This window comes from Bos grunniens, chromosome 10 (genome assembly GCF_055505025.1).
Source record: "Bos grunniens cultivar Pamir isolate PY7600 chromosome 10, Bosgru_T2T1.0, whole genome shotgun sequence".
NCBI classification, from domain to species: Eukaryota; Metazoa; Chordata; class Mammalia; order Artiodactyla; family Bovidae; genus Bos; species Bos grunniens.
In genome coordinates, this window is record NC_141174.1 from 36381420 (window position 1) to 36395185 (window position 13766).

Below are 13766 nucleotides of genomic sequence, written 5' to 3' on the forward strand. Positions count from 1 at the left end.
CACGGTTCACGTATTGCTGAAGCCTGGCTTGGAGAATTTTGAGCATTACTTTACTAGCGTGTGAGATGAGCGCAATTGTGCGGTAGTTTGAGCATTCGTTGGCATTGCCTTTCTTTGGGATTGGAATGAAAACTGACCTTTTGCATTCTTGTGGCCACTGCTGAGTTTTCCAAATTTGCTGGCATATTGAGGGCAGCACTTTCACAGCATCATCTTTCAGGATTTGGAATAGCTCCACTGGAATTCCATCACCTCCACTAGCTTTGTTCTTAGTGATGCTTTCTAAGGCCCACTTGACTTCACATCCCAGGATGTCTGGCTCTAGGTCAGTGATCACACCATCGTGGTTATCTGGGTCATGAAGATCTATTTTGTACAGTTCTTCTGTGTATTCTTGCCATCTCTTCTTAATATCTTCTGCTTCTGTTAGGTCCATACCATTTCTGTCCTTTATCGAGCTCATCTTTGCATGAAATGTTCCTTTGGTATCTCTGATTTTCTTGAAGAGATCCCTAGTCTTTCCCATTCTGTTGTTTTCCTCTATTTCTTTGCATTGATCGCTGAAGAAGGCTTTCTTATCTCTTCTTGCTATTCTTTGGAACTCTGCATTCAGATGTTTATATCTTTCCTTTTCTCCTTTGCTTTTCACTTCTCTTCTTTTCACAGCTATTTGTAAGGCCTCCCCAGACAGCCATTTTGCTTTTTTGCATTTCTTTTCTATGGGAATGGTCTTGATCCCTGTCTCCTATACAATGTCACGAACCTCATTCCATAGTTCATCAGACACTCTATCTATCAGATCTAGGCCCTTAAATCTATTTCTCACTTCCACTGTATAATCATAAGGGATTTGATGTAAGTCATACCTGAATGGTCTAGTGGTTTTCCCTACTTTCTTCAATTTAAGTCTGAATTTGGCAATAAGGAGTTCATGGTCTGAGCCACAGTCAGCTCCTGATCTTGTTTTTGCTGAGTGTATAGAGCTTCTCCATCTTTGGCTGCAAAGAATATAATCATATGTAAAATAGATAGCCAATGGGAATTTGCTATACGTCTCAGGGAACTCAAACAGGGGCTCTGTATCAACCTAGAGGGGTGGGATGTGGAGGGAGACAGGAGGGAGGTTCAAGAGGGAGGGGACATATATGCACGTTTGGCTGATTCATGTTGATGTTTCACAGAAAACAACAAAATTCTGTAAAGCAATTATCCTACAATTAGAAAATAAAAATGTAAAAAGAACAAGGAAAACAATAAAAATGAAGAAAGAATTTAAAATTGTACCCACAGTTCAATATTGAAAAGCAGGTGCTTTTCAGCCAATTAGGAAGGTGATTAGTGATTATGAGCACAAGCTTCAGGCAAAATAAAACAGAGCAGAACTGGGTTCAAATCCTAACACTACCACTTAGTGGATGTGTGATATGGGCTATTCAGCCTAAGTTGGTCTCAGTTTTCTATCTGCTGTGTAAACTGAGCCAGGTATCTAGGAGATAATATCTAATCGTATCAATTAGTATAGCCAGGAAACAGAAACCACTAGTTATTTTTATCAGAGACCATGAATATAAAGAGTTGGTTGCTGAAAAGTCGAAAGAACATGAGGGTATCTCACAGGTAGCAATTGCAGGAAGCAGCTATCACCCAGAGGGCTGGGAAAAAACAAAGTGAAAAAGTTGGAATTATAAAAACTTAGGGGTTTGGAGGAGGGGCTCCTCAGAGCTAGAACTCAGGTCTCTGAGGAGGGGGCACTGCTAGGCTGGGGACCGTGTCCTCAAGGGGTTGAGGAGACAAGTTTGGCAAATGTTGAGAGGACTGCAATCTGGTTTCAACTGCCACTCCTGGAATCAACCAGCAATATCAAGGTAAAGAAGTGAGGCTTGAGTGATGCTCACAGGAACAGGAAGCCAGCATGAAGCCCACAGGAAATCAATAGGAAGAAGCAAATCCCTTCTTTCTCCTGTCTTCCAGTTTCCCTCTATTGTTCTAGTTTACAAAGTCTCATAGAGCCTGCTGACAAAGCAGAAACATGGTTTGCTGAGTCCTACCCCAGCATCGGGCTTCATAGGTAGTGCAGTGGTAAAGAATCAGCCTGCCAAGCTGGAGAGGTGGGTTCAGTCCCTGGGTCAGGAGGATCCCATGGAGAAGGGAGTGGCGACCCACTCCAGTATTCTTGCCTAGGAAATCCCACGGACAGAGGAACCTGGCGGACTACATTCCATGGGGTAACAAGAGTCAGACATGACTTATCGACTGAGCACATACACACACACACCAGCATCACAAAGCCAAATATAGAAGGGTGGGTTTGCATTTGAGAGGCAATAACAATTGCTGGCACAAATACAAAGTGCTCAGAGTGTCAAAAGCATATGACAGCTATTCCTCCTCCCCGAACCTGACTGACAGTCCAATGCCTGGTGTGGATTTGCAGAACTTCCATACGACCTATACAGTAAAGAGAGACAAAACTAAATGCCTGCAAGTTCAACTAAATAAGTGAAACAAGCCTAAACGTAGGCTTAACATCACAGCTCAAACTTCAAATGCCTAAAACTGAACTCCTGATTCTGCCCCTTCCACCCTCCCCAAATGCATTCCCCCTCAGTCTTTTAAAAGTGCAACAAGGTTCAGATCAGATCAGTCACTCAGTCATGTCCGACTCTTTGCGACCCCATGAATCGCAGCACGCCAGGCCTCCCAGTGCATCACCAACTCCCGGAGTTCACTCAGACTCACGTCCATCGGGTCAGTGATGCCATCCAGCCATCTCATCCTCTGTCATCCCCTTCTCCTCCTGCCCCCAATCCCTCCCAGCATCAGAGTCTTTTCCAATGAGTCAACTCTTCGCATGAGGTGGCCAAAGTACTGGAGTTTCAGCTTTAGCATCATTCCTTCCAAAGAAATCCCAGGGCCGATCTCCTTCAGAATGGACTGATTGGATCTCCTTGCAGTCCAAGGGACTCTCAAGAGTCTTCTCCAACACCACAGTTCAAAAGTATCAATTCTTCAGCGCTCAGCCTTCTTCACAGTCCCACTCTCACATCCATACATGACCACAGGAAAAACCTCAAGGCAACAAGGTTACCTCCCTGCTTTGACTCTCCAATGTCTTCCCACTGCAGGAGGACCATCCTGACTCCTCATGACAAGGCCTGCCCTCTCTCCAACCGCATCCACATACCTCCTCCTTTACCCACTTCCACGCCCATAGGACTTTCTCTCTTCCTCTACCACCCACGCTCTTTTTCATATTGTGCTTTTTGCTTCTTCCATCCAATATCCTGTGCCCAGGCTTCTGACAAGGCTGGTTTCCTCAACCCTTAGGGCTCTCTTCAGAGAGACCTCCACCAACACCATCCTACCTCCTTACCTGGTAACTTGCTTTTTTCTTTTGGAGTTTGCAATATAAGTAGTATCATCTTACTTGTTAAATTTACTATTTATTGTTAGTGCCCTCCAGTCATCCAAGTGAATTCCACAAGGGCAAAGACCTCACGTATCTTGTTCATCCTCTAGCTTTAGCACCAAGCACAGCAGCTAATCCAAATAAGACCCGAGTATTCATTAGATGAATAGATGGTGTTCTGAGTGTACAAGCATGAATAAGACAGAGTCTTACCAGTTTTACCAATTGTTATCAACTTCACCCAGCCCACAACTAACAGCTATCCTAGACCCCTTGGACTTCAAGAAGATCAAACCAGTCAATCCTAAAGGAAGTCAATCCTAAATATTCATTGGAAGGACTAATGCTGAAGTTGAAGCTCCAATACTTTGGCCACCTGATGTGAAGAACTGACTCATTGGAAAAGACCCTGATGCTGGGAAAGACTGAAGGCAGGAGGAGAAGGGGACGACAGAGGATGAGATGGCTGGATGGCATGACCGACTCTATGGACATGAGTTTGAGCAAGCTCTGGGAGTTGGTGATGGACAGGGAAGCCTGGTGTGCTGCAGTCCATGGGATCACAAAGAGTTGAACATGACTGAGAAACTGAACTGAACTGAACTAGACCTCTCATCTTCATGATCCAAATTGATAAAGTCCTTAGGATCTTGCTGTTTCTCAACTGGAATACTATAATAGTATCTGAATCCTGATTTTCCCATTGTTAGTCTTCTCCCATTTCAAACTCTAAACTATCCTACAAGTTTATATATTTATTCATAAGTAATTGACATGTTGTGCAGCTAATCCAAGATTAGTAAAATTTAATTTCTTATGCAGATAAAAATAAACATGAATTCCAATCTTTTACCCACATTCCACTTTGTAGCTTGCTACATTCAAAGCACTTCTAATACTGACATTTCTTAAAAGGGTATCTGACTGTATTGCTCTGTTTAAAATTGCTGCAGTGATTCTTCAGTACTTTTAAGATTTGATCATCTGAATTTTATCCTTTGGTTAATGTGGTGTATCACACTGATAAATTTGCATATGTTGAAGCATCCTTCATTCCCCTGGAAAATATTCCACTTGATCACAATGTATGATTCTCTTCATTATTGTTGAATTGGTTTGCTAATATTTTGTTGAGGATTTCCATGTGCAAATGAATGAAGTTGAATCATATCATATACAAAATTTAACTCAAAATTGATTATTGACCTAGATGAGAAAACTTAAAAAAAATAGGATTAAATCTTTGTGACCTTGAGTTAGGCAAAGCTTTCTTAGATGTGACAACAAAACAGTAGCAAGAGAAAAAACAGCTAAGTTGGACCTCAGAAATATTAAGAACTTTCATGCTTCAAAGAGCACCACAAAGAAAATGAAGAGATCCCCCCATAGAATGGGAGCAAATATTTGTAAATCATATATCCGATAAAGGACTTGTATGTAGAATATAAACCCTTAAAGGTCAATAGCAAAAAGTCAATTCAATTTTAAAATGGGTCATAAGACTGAATAAATACATAAATGGCTAATAAGCACATGAAAAGATGCTCAACATTAGCCATTAGGCAAGTGCAAATTAAAACCAGAGTTATACTGTAGAATGGTAGTTGCCAGGGACTGGCATGAGGGGGAAATAGGGAGTTGTTATTTAAAAGGTGCAGAGTTTCAGTTTTGCAAAATGGAAGTTCTGGAGATCTGTTGTGCAACAATGTGGTGTATTAACACTACTAAACTATACATTTTTAAAGGGTTAGAATGGTAAATTTTACGTTATATATTGTTTTTACCCAATTAAAAATTTTGATGCCACTTCACACCCACTAGGATGGCAATAGTAAAAATGTAATAACAAGCGTTGACAAGGATGTGAGAAAATTGGAACCCTATTCATTGCTGGTGAGAATGTAAAAGGGTACAGCTGCTCTGAAAACAGTTGGGAAGTTCCTCAAATTGTTGAACATAGAGTTGTGATATGAACCAGCACTTCCACTTGTAGGCATATACCCAAGAGAAATTAAAACATATGTTCACATAAAAACTTGTAGCCAATGTTCCCAGCAGCATTTTTCATAAAAGCCGAAAAGTGAAAAAATCTAAACGTCCATCAACGGATGATTGGATAAATACAATGTGTTATAGCTATACAATGGGATATTATTTGGCAATAAAAAAAATAAAATGCTGATTTATCCTATAACATGAATGAACCTTACAACATTATGCTAAGTGTTGTTTTGTGGCCAGTTACAAAAGGCCACATGTTGTGTGTGATTTCATCTGTGATTCTACATGTAATTACATTCTGTTTAATGTCCAGAAAAGGCTGGTGCAGTGGTAAAGAATCCACCTGACAATGCAGGAGATGTGACAGATGTGGGGATGATTCCGTGGAGGAAGAAATGGCAACCCACTCCAGTATTATTGAAGAATCCCATAGACATAGGAATCTGGTGGGCTACCATCCATGGGGTCGCAAAGAGTCAGACATGACTGAGCAACTGAGCACGCATGCACAGGCAAATCTACACTTTTTACTATAAAGGTAAATTGGTGGTTATACAGGGTTGGGGGAAGATGGCAGGAATTTGGGGTGATGGCTAAATGTACACAGGGTTTCTTTTGTGGGTAATTAAATTGTTCTGAAATTAATTGTAGTGGTGGTTGGAAAATTCTGTGAGTACATTAAATTCTTGAATGGGGGAATTATATGGTAATTAAACTGTATCTCTGTTAAGCTGTTAAAAAGAAAAAAGTCAAAAACAGAAAAGGCCTTGCAGCTTTTGCCTTGTTTAGTAGGAACACTCACTCTTGGAATCTTGAGCCCCGAATTAAGGAATTTATCTTAAGACCACCTGGCTGTGACAAAGTCCAAGCCACCCAAAGAGGCCACAAGTTGTCCCAGCTCATCCCAGCTTTCGAGTCATCACAGCCTGAGCACCACATACGTAAGTGAAGAGCCTCCAGATGATTTTAGTCCTCTGACCTTGAGTCACTTCAGTCATTTGGGTCTTCCCTACCAATTGATGCTTTTGAACTGTGGTGTTGGAGAAGACTCTTGAGAGTCCCACGAACTGCAAGGAGATCCAACCAGTCCATTTTAAAGATCAGTCCTGGGTGTTCTTTGGAAGGAATGATGCTAAACCTGAAACTCCAGTACTTTGGCCACCTCATGTGAAGAGTTGACTCATTGGAAAAGACTCTGATGCTGGGAGGGATTGGGGGCAGGAGGAAAAGGGGACAACAGAGGATGAGATGGCTGGATGGCATCACGGACTTGATGGACGTGAGGTTGAGTGAACTCCGGGAGTTGATGATGGATAGGGAGGCCTGGCATGCTGCAATTCATGGGGTCGCAAAGAGTCGGACACGACTGAGTGACTGAACTGAACTGAACTGAACTAAGCTTCTAGACATTCCCATCTCTGCCATATCCTGTCCCAATACCTGACCACACCATCTGTGAGCATAATAAAACAGTGGTTGTTTTATACAACTCTGTTTTGGGATGGTCTCTAAAGCCCACTCTTCTGATTTTCCTTCTACCTCACTGTTTACTTCTCATTGTACTGGTCCCCTGCCACCCCCAGTCTGCCCGAATGCTGGAGTATCCCCAGTCCATGGACCACTTCTATGCCCACGCTCACTCCATCAGTGATCTCACGTGGACTCATGGCTTTAAATGCCATGCTGATGACATGGCATCAAGGTAAGATGAATTTACCAGTCAGACCTCTCCTCTGAACCTCAGAGAACTATATTCACCTGTTTATTTGAGATCCCTACTTGGATTTCTGACTGGCATCCGAAATGGAACAAAAACACAGTAGTTCTTTTCCTCCAAAACCACCTTTTCCCAATTGTTTCCATCTCAGTAAAGTGCACCTCTCAGCCTTGCAGTGGCTCAGGCGTCTTTGTCTAGATATACGTAGCTCACTTCCTGGTCTTCTACAGTTCTCTATTAATAAATTCCTGGTGAGGCCTTTCCTGACCATTGCATTTGAAGTAGAATCCTCACTTCCATCTTTCTCATCACCAACTCACCATCTCAGCTTTGATTTTCTCCATAGCACTTAACCTCCACTTGATAATACGGTATCATTTATTAATTTGTCCTTTTCTTTACTAGAATGTAAGGTCCATGAAGGTGAGGGGTTTTGTGTATTTTTTTCACTGTTGTATTCTCATGCTCACACCATATGTAATGTCTTTGGCACTCAGTAATCATTCAGTTACTGAATAGAGTTCAGGGAGCAAAAGAGATGAGATGAAGAATACAAGCAGTGTTGGCCCCAAAAGGAGATATAACATACTTCCTCTTTGGGGGAAGAGAGAAAAGAGTGTCTACTGTCTTTGTATATGTAAACAAGATATTAACAGTAATACCTGTCATACATGAGAGAATACTATGTGCTATGCCCAGGTCCAAGCACTTCACACACACATTAACTCTCAACACATATATTAACTCTTCACACATATATTAACTCTCAACTCACCTGTATAAAACTTTCAACAGCCTATAGGTAGGTTCTATTATCACTATTTTTATAGACGAGGAAACTGATCAGAGTGACTGAGGTTGAGTAACTTGTCCAAGGGAGAAGTGGAAGAACTGGGATATAAACTCATGATACAATGACTTTAGTGTCTGTCAATTTAACCCATCTTTTGAAGGTTCTTTTCTGAAAGTGATACAGCAGTGGTGGGGTACAGAACTTGAGAAGAATGGAAGAGAAATAGCTGTTGAGAGTTCAGTCGAGGGTCCATTAGGAAAATAAAAGGATTGTTGAGCAGCAGTGAACACCTGGAAGCGAAGTTTCTTAGTGGATTCTGTGAACTAGTTAGACCACTTGAACTTCTGCAGTAACAGCAGTAAAGAAGCATAATTGAGGCAAGCCAAGTATGAATTCCTGGGGCAGGTAGAGTGGAGAGATTAAGCAAGCAAGCTAAGATGATAACATATTTGAAACAGTTAAGCAGGCAACCCAGGAGCAAGTTAATGAATAATTAGAATAGACTCGGGGACCCAGAAACTAGAGGTTGTGATGACAATAAAGAAGATTCAGGAGAAATATAGGGAAATACAGAAATAAAAGGGAATTCAGAGTTCAAAATCTAGGTAATCGAGTTCAGGAATTATCCAGTGGAACAGGGCCCATCTGAGGCAGGATTCAATAGAGGAGGCTGCAATGAATCACTTCAACCCACTCTTCCTAAACCCCAGATTATCTATATTGATGCTTCAAATTCCCACAAGCCAAGACAAAACTCTTCATTTCACAATTAGTGGGAAGGCTTAAAAAATACAATAGTTCCAATGGGAAATAATTCAGTGATTTGTGTTGAGCTGTTACGTAACAGTTGTTAAGTTCCTCCCCTAGAGGTGGTTTAGACATTGTTTAGACATTAAGAACTCTCATAGGTGCCAAGCTGGGAAAAATGCGTCATTGAAAAAGGAGGTGGCTAGTCACCTATTAGATCTGCTAATGTATCCCTGGTTCAGGTTTTTGGAAAGTACCAACTACTCTATGTAAGCCACTTAGTGCACTTTACTGTTAGTTGCTCAGTCATGTCCGGTTCTTTGCACTCCCATAGACTGCAGCCTACCAGGTTCCTCTGTGTATGGGATTCTTCAGGAAAGAGTGGGTTGCCATTTCCTACTCTAGGGGATTCTCCCAACTCAGGGATCAAACCCAGGTCTCCTGCATTGGCAGGCAGATTCTTTACCATCTGAGCCACCAGGCAAGCCCTAAATCACACTTCGTCTAGTGATCCAGTCAAATAAAATGCTTTTATAGATGCTCTCACAAGATGTCTCTTATTCATTGCCATTGGCAAATTATGGCATAAGCCTATAAGAGTCAGTGTACTTGTTTTTAATTGATTATTTACCAAATTTCACATATTTATTACTATTGAGGTTAGGAAAAACAATTATTTTAGTTGCAGCAAAGGGGAATGAAGGGCTAATCATCTTTAAGAGCTATGAAAAATGATGGGTGAATGGATAAACAAACTATGGTATATACATATACCAGAATATTTTTCAGCCTTAAAAAAGAAATTCGGATACATGATGCACCTTGAAAACATTATACTTAGTGAAATAAGCTGGACACCAAAGGATAAATATTGTATGATTCCATGCCTATGAAGTACCTAGAATAGTCAAATTCACAGAGACAGAAAACAGAATGGTGGTTGCCTAGGAGCTGAAGGGGCAGGTAATGAATGAGGAGTTACTGTTTGATGGATACAGAGCTTCAGTCTAGGATAATGGAAAATGTCTGAAGATGGAAACTGGTGGTGGTAATACAACAGTGTGAAAGTACTTAATGCCACTGAAATATATACTTAAGAATGGTTAAAATGGCAACTTTTATGTCATATCTATTTTACTACAATAAAAAAAAGTTATGAAAAATAGCATAAGATGGCAGATGGAATCTACCTAAGATGAGAAAGTAAGCGTGTGTCTAGGACAGTTTAGGTACAAATAGACCTGTAAAGGGAAGCAGGATGGATAAGGATGTCAAAATGACCTCTGAGTAGTCCCCTGCAATTGATATACAAAGTGAAGTTCCCAGATGAACTGCTATACAGCTAGCCAACTGCAACAGGGACTGTAGCTTTTGACCACTGGGTTCCAGGCTTAGAACAGGGCTTTAGGAACATCTAAGTCAGGGATGTGCTTCTAATAAGCCATCAATGCTTCTGTTAGAGATAGATATTTTGAGGTTAGGAGACTTGTCTGATTCTTTGTAGCTCAGACTCCCAAAAGGTATCTGGCCCCTAGAAGATATCTGTTACCTAGTTATTGAATACAGATGAAATTTGATTTGGTTTATAAAATGAAGAAATAGTAATATCTTTTTGAGGGTGCTATATTTGATGGGAATAAAATAATATTATATAAACACAATGATAGAAAGATAAGGCATAATTTTTAATACAAACAAGACAAAATAAGGCTTGGAAATCTCCCTGCATGTCACAGTTTATTTGCCATGATATAATTTCTTAGTGAATTAAAGGTAATTTCCATTGAAGAAACAGGAAGCTCTGATTTACTTTATTCTTCTTAATCATCTTGGGAAAAGTGGGGAATGGGGCTTTTTTTGACTACCAGGTTCCTCAACTCCTAAGAGGATGTAACATGGGATAAACAAAGTGATTTACTATTCAGAAGGACATGGGGTTAATCTGGCATTAAAACACACACACACACACACACACACACACACACACACACACACACACACACACACACGAGAAAAAAATGGTTTGTTTCTTTTAGTGATTTTTCTGGCTTTGAAACCTCTCCAGTTTTGGATGGATTCTTTATGCAGGAGGAAATCTAAGGTAAGGTATTGAGAGTCTCACAGATCTTCCCTAGTAGGTCACATCCTGCTAATCTAATCATATTTGACAATAAATTTAATTATCCAAGAAATTTTATTACCCATGTTTTATATATCTGCTTCCTATAAATGAGTATCATTTAAATCTATGATACACTGAGAACAGTCAAGAATTATTTCTTGCATTTATAATTTAAGAAGCTATATTTAAAAATTAAGATATGTTTATGTGACTATGATTATAAGGAAAATGAGAAACCAAAACAGATGGATATTTATAAAAACTGATATTTCAGGAAAGGATTTAAAATTAGAAGCCCTTTCCAACTCTTTTGTAAACTAAGAAACATACAATTATTTTAGAAGAATTCAGCTTTTACCCAATTGCACTCCAGATTACATCAAAGAAAAAACATTCTGAAATCTTAAGACTTTTACTTCCTCAAATTTTAGGTGGATTGCTTTTCAGAATTTTTCTAATTGATATTACATGAAATCCTCTAGCTGATAAAAGGCCAAATGTTTACGTTCTTCACAAGAGGTTGAATGGGTTTTTATGCATTGACACAGAGTGGAATTTCAGTATTTGCCATACCGAACAGCAAGGAATAATTAATTTTCGCCATCCATGTATCGTACAAATATGAAGTTAAAATAGAATTTTCACTGACGGTTAACACTGTAGATTCCATGTTCTGATTAATTCCAAGAATACAGTTTGCATCTTCAGTGGGAAGTGTACTTTTCAGTTGCTACAACATCCTCAGAGACTTTTCAGTTTGTCTTTATCTTGCTCTTTTTGACTGCAAAGTGCAAAAGATTCCTGAACGAACTGCCTACACATTGGGCACTGTTGAAAATACTTAACACAGCCATCACACAAGCACGTGTGTCTACATGGCAAGAGCACCCAGTTCACAGTCCCATTCTGGCAAACCACACAGTCCTTGCTATTCTCTTCTGGAGGCTCCACTTCACTTTCAGAGAGTCCTGCCTTTTCTAGCAAACTTCGGTCTGTGTTTTTTTCTTCTGGAGAAGAATTGCTGGAGGGAGTGGAATTATTATTTGCAGACATGAAAAGTTGCTGAAAATCAAAGAAACAAATGTAAAAATAATTACAAATGACAATTATGCTTCAAATACAGGGGTTATAAGAGCTGCTAAAAACATATGAACTAGCAAATCTAATAGCAAATAAAAGTTAACTTGTGTGATAAGTAACTGAAAATATTATCTCTTTATAATAGTCATTCTCTGAAACTCTGCAAACAGAAAAGACAAAAATAAGACTCGAGGGTACAACTTACCTTAAGATCATGAAATTGACCTTGAGCTAGAAGTAAATATTGATATAATATCCTACAGGAGAGTTTATAAGTCTTATCAGGAATATGAATTACTGACACCATGGAAATCTAAAACAGAAATTGAACACCAGTCAGTATGTGATTTCCTTTTATTATTTCACAGATATGTGAAAAATATTTCTCAAATAAAAATAAGAAGTTGATAAATTAGAAAACTTATAATAATTTCCTTAAATCACAGTCACTAGAACCCATTTATATATATTTTGCCAGAGTTACTTTACTTATCCTCAAATTCACAAATTTAATGTCATCCAAACAAAAATAGCAATTAGTTTTTCATATAGCTACATGAGTTGACTGTACAATTAAAATAAAACATAAGAGCTAGGAAAATACTGGAAAGAAAGCTATGAGAGGGACTAAGTTCAGTCAGATGTTAAAACATACTACAAAGCCTCTAAAATTTTAAAGCACACTACAAAGCCTCTAAAATTAAAACAGTGTGGTACTGGCAAATGAATAGATAGCTGGATGGAACAGAATAAACAGTCCACAAACAGACTTAACCTTATATTCAAATATAAAGGTTACATTTCAAATAACTAAATGAAGAGAGTCTTTGTAATAATAAAAAGTACTGATAGCTGTTTGGGAAAACAAAATTAGACTCATAATTGTAAAAAATAAAACTATACAAGTACTAGGAAAAAAACATGAATTTCTTTTTAGTTTCAGTGTAGAAAAAGATTTTCTATGACTCCAACCTAGAGGCAGATAAATATGACAAATATAACTACATAAAAATGTAAAATTTGCATGACAAGAAACACTATAAGTAAAGTCAAAGGACATACAAGTTGAAATACATATTCACAATGTACATCACAGACATAAGTGAATATCCTTAACTTATAAAGAACTTTTAAAAAATTGAAGAAAAAGTGAATAAAAATTCTATACAGAAATGGGGCAAAGACATGAACAGATAATTTACGGAAAGATAAAACATGGTCCTTAGCCATATTAAAAGATGTTCAATTTCACTTATAATATGATAAATGCAAATTGAAACTTCACTGAAATATCACTTCTAGCTCATCAGATTAACAAAAATTGAATAGCTTATCAGTACACTCTATGGAGAAACCATCACTCTCATATACTGCTGGAGGAAATGTGTTAAAAAAAAAAAAAATTCCAAAGGAACAACTCCAATGGAGGGGAATTTAGCAGTAGGTAACAAAACGAACTGCATTTACTTAACCTTCAACCACATAACCTCACCAATATTAAACTACCGACACACAAGTTATCCAGTGCAAGATTATTTGTTATTACAGAATACTGGAAACTACCTGAATGTCCAACCACAGGAGATTGGTTGAATAACTATGGCATTAATGCATGTATACCCTACATACAATAGAGTGCTAGGCAGCTGTTTAAAAAAAAATGAGGAAGATCTCTATGAACTGATCTGGAGTAATTTCCAGGAGATATAAAGTAAAAAAAGTGAGAATATGCATAGTGTAAAGTGTTTCCTACTTTTTGTATAAGAAAGAAGGGAAAATGAGAATAGATAGATATCTGTATTTTCTTACCATTAGAACAAGAAACATAGGAAGGATAAGCCAGAAAACAAACTTGGGGATGAAAGCATCATCTGAGTTATACCTCTTTACGTAGGTT

The 13766-nt window shown here is 38.7% G+C and overlaps 1 protein-coding gene across 1 annotated transcript in view; it reads right to left on the reverse strand.

The window, feature by feature from the left end:
- Nucleotides 1-10385: 10385 nt before the first annotated feature.
- Nucleotides 10386-13766, reverse strand: part of CGRRF1 (cell growth regulator with ring finger domain 1) — a 28100-nt gene continuing 24719 nt past the window's right edge. Inside the window, exons 5-6 of the mRNA XM_086320607.1 lie at nucleotides 12075-12182; nucleotides 10386-11851 (exon numbers count right to left, since the gene is read on the reverse strand). Of these exons, the coding sequence (XP_086176733.1) occupies nucleotides 11531-11851; nucleotides 12075-12182 (429 nt within the window). The 3' untranslated portion in view covers nucleotides 10386-11530. The remainder of the gene's footprint in view (nucleotides 11852-12074; nucleotides 12183-13766) is intronic.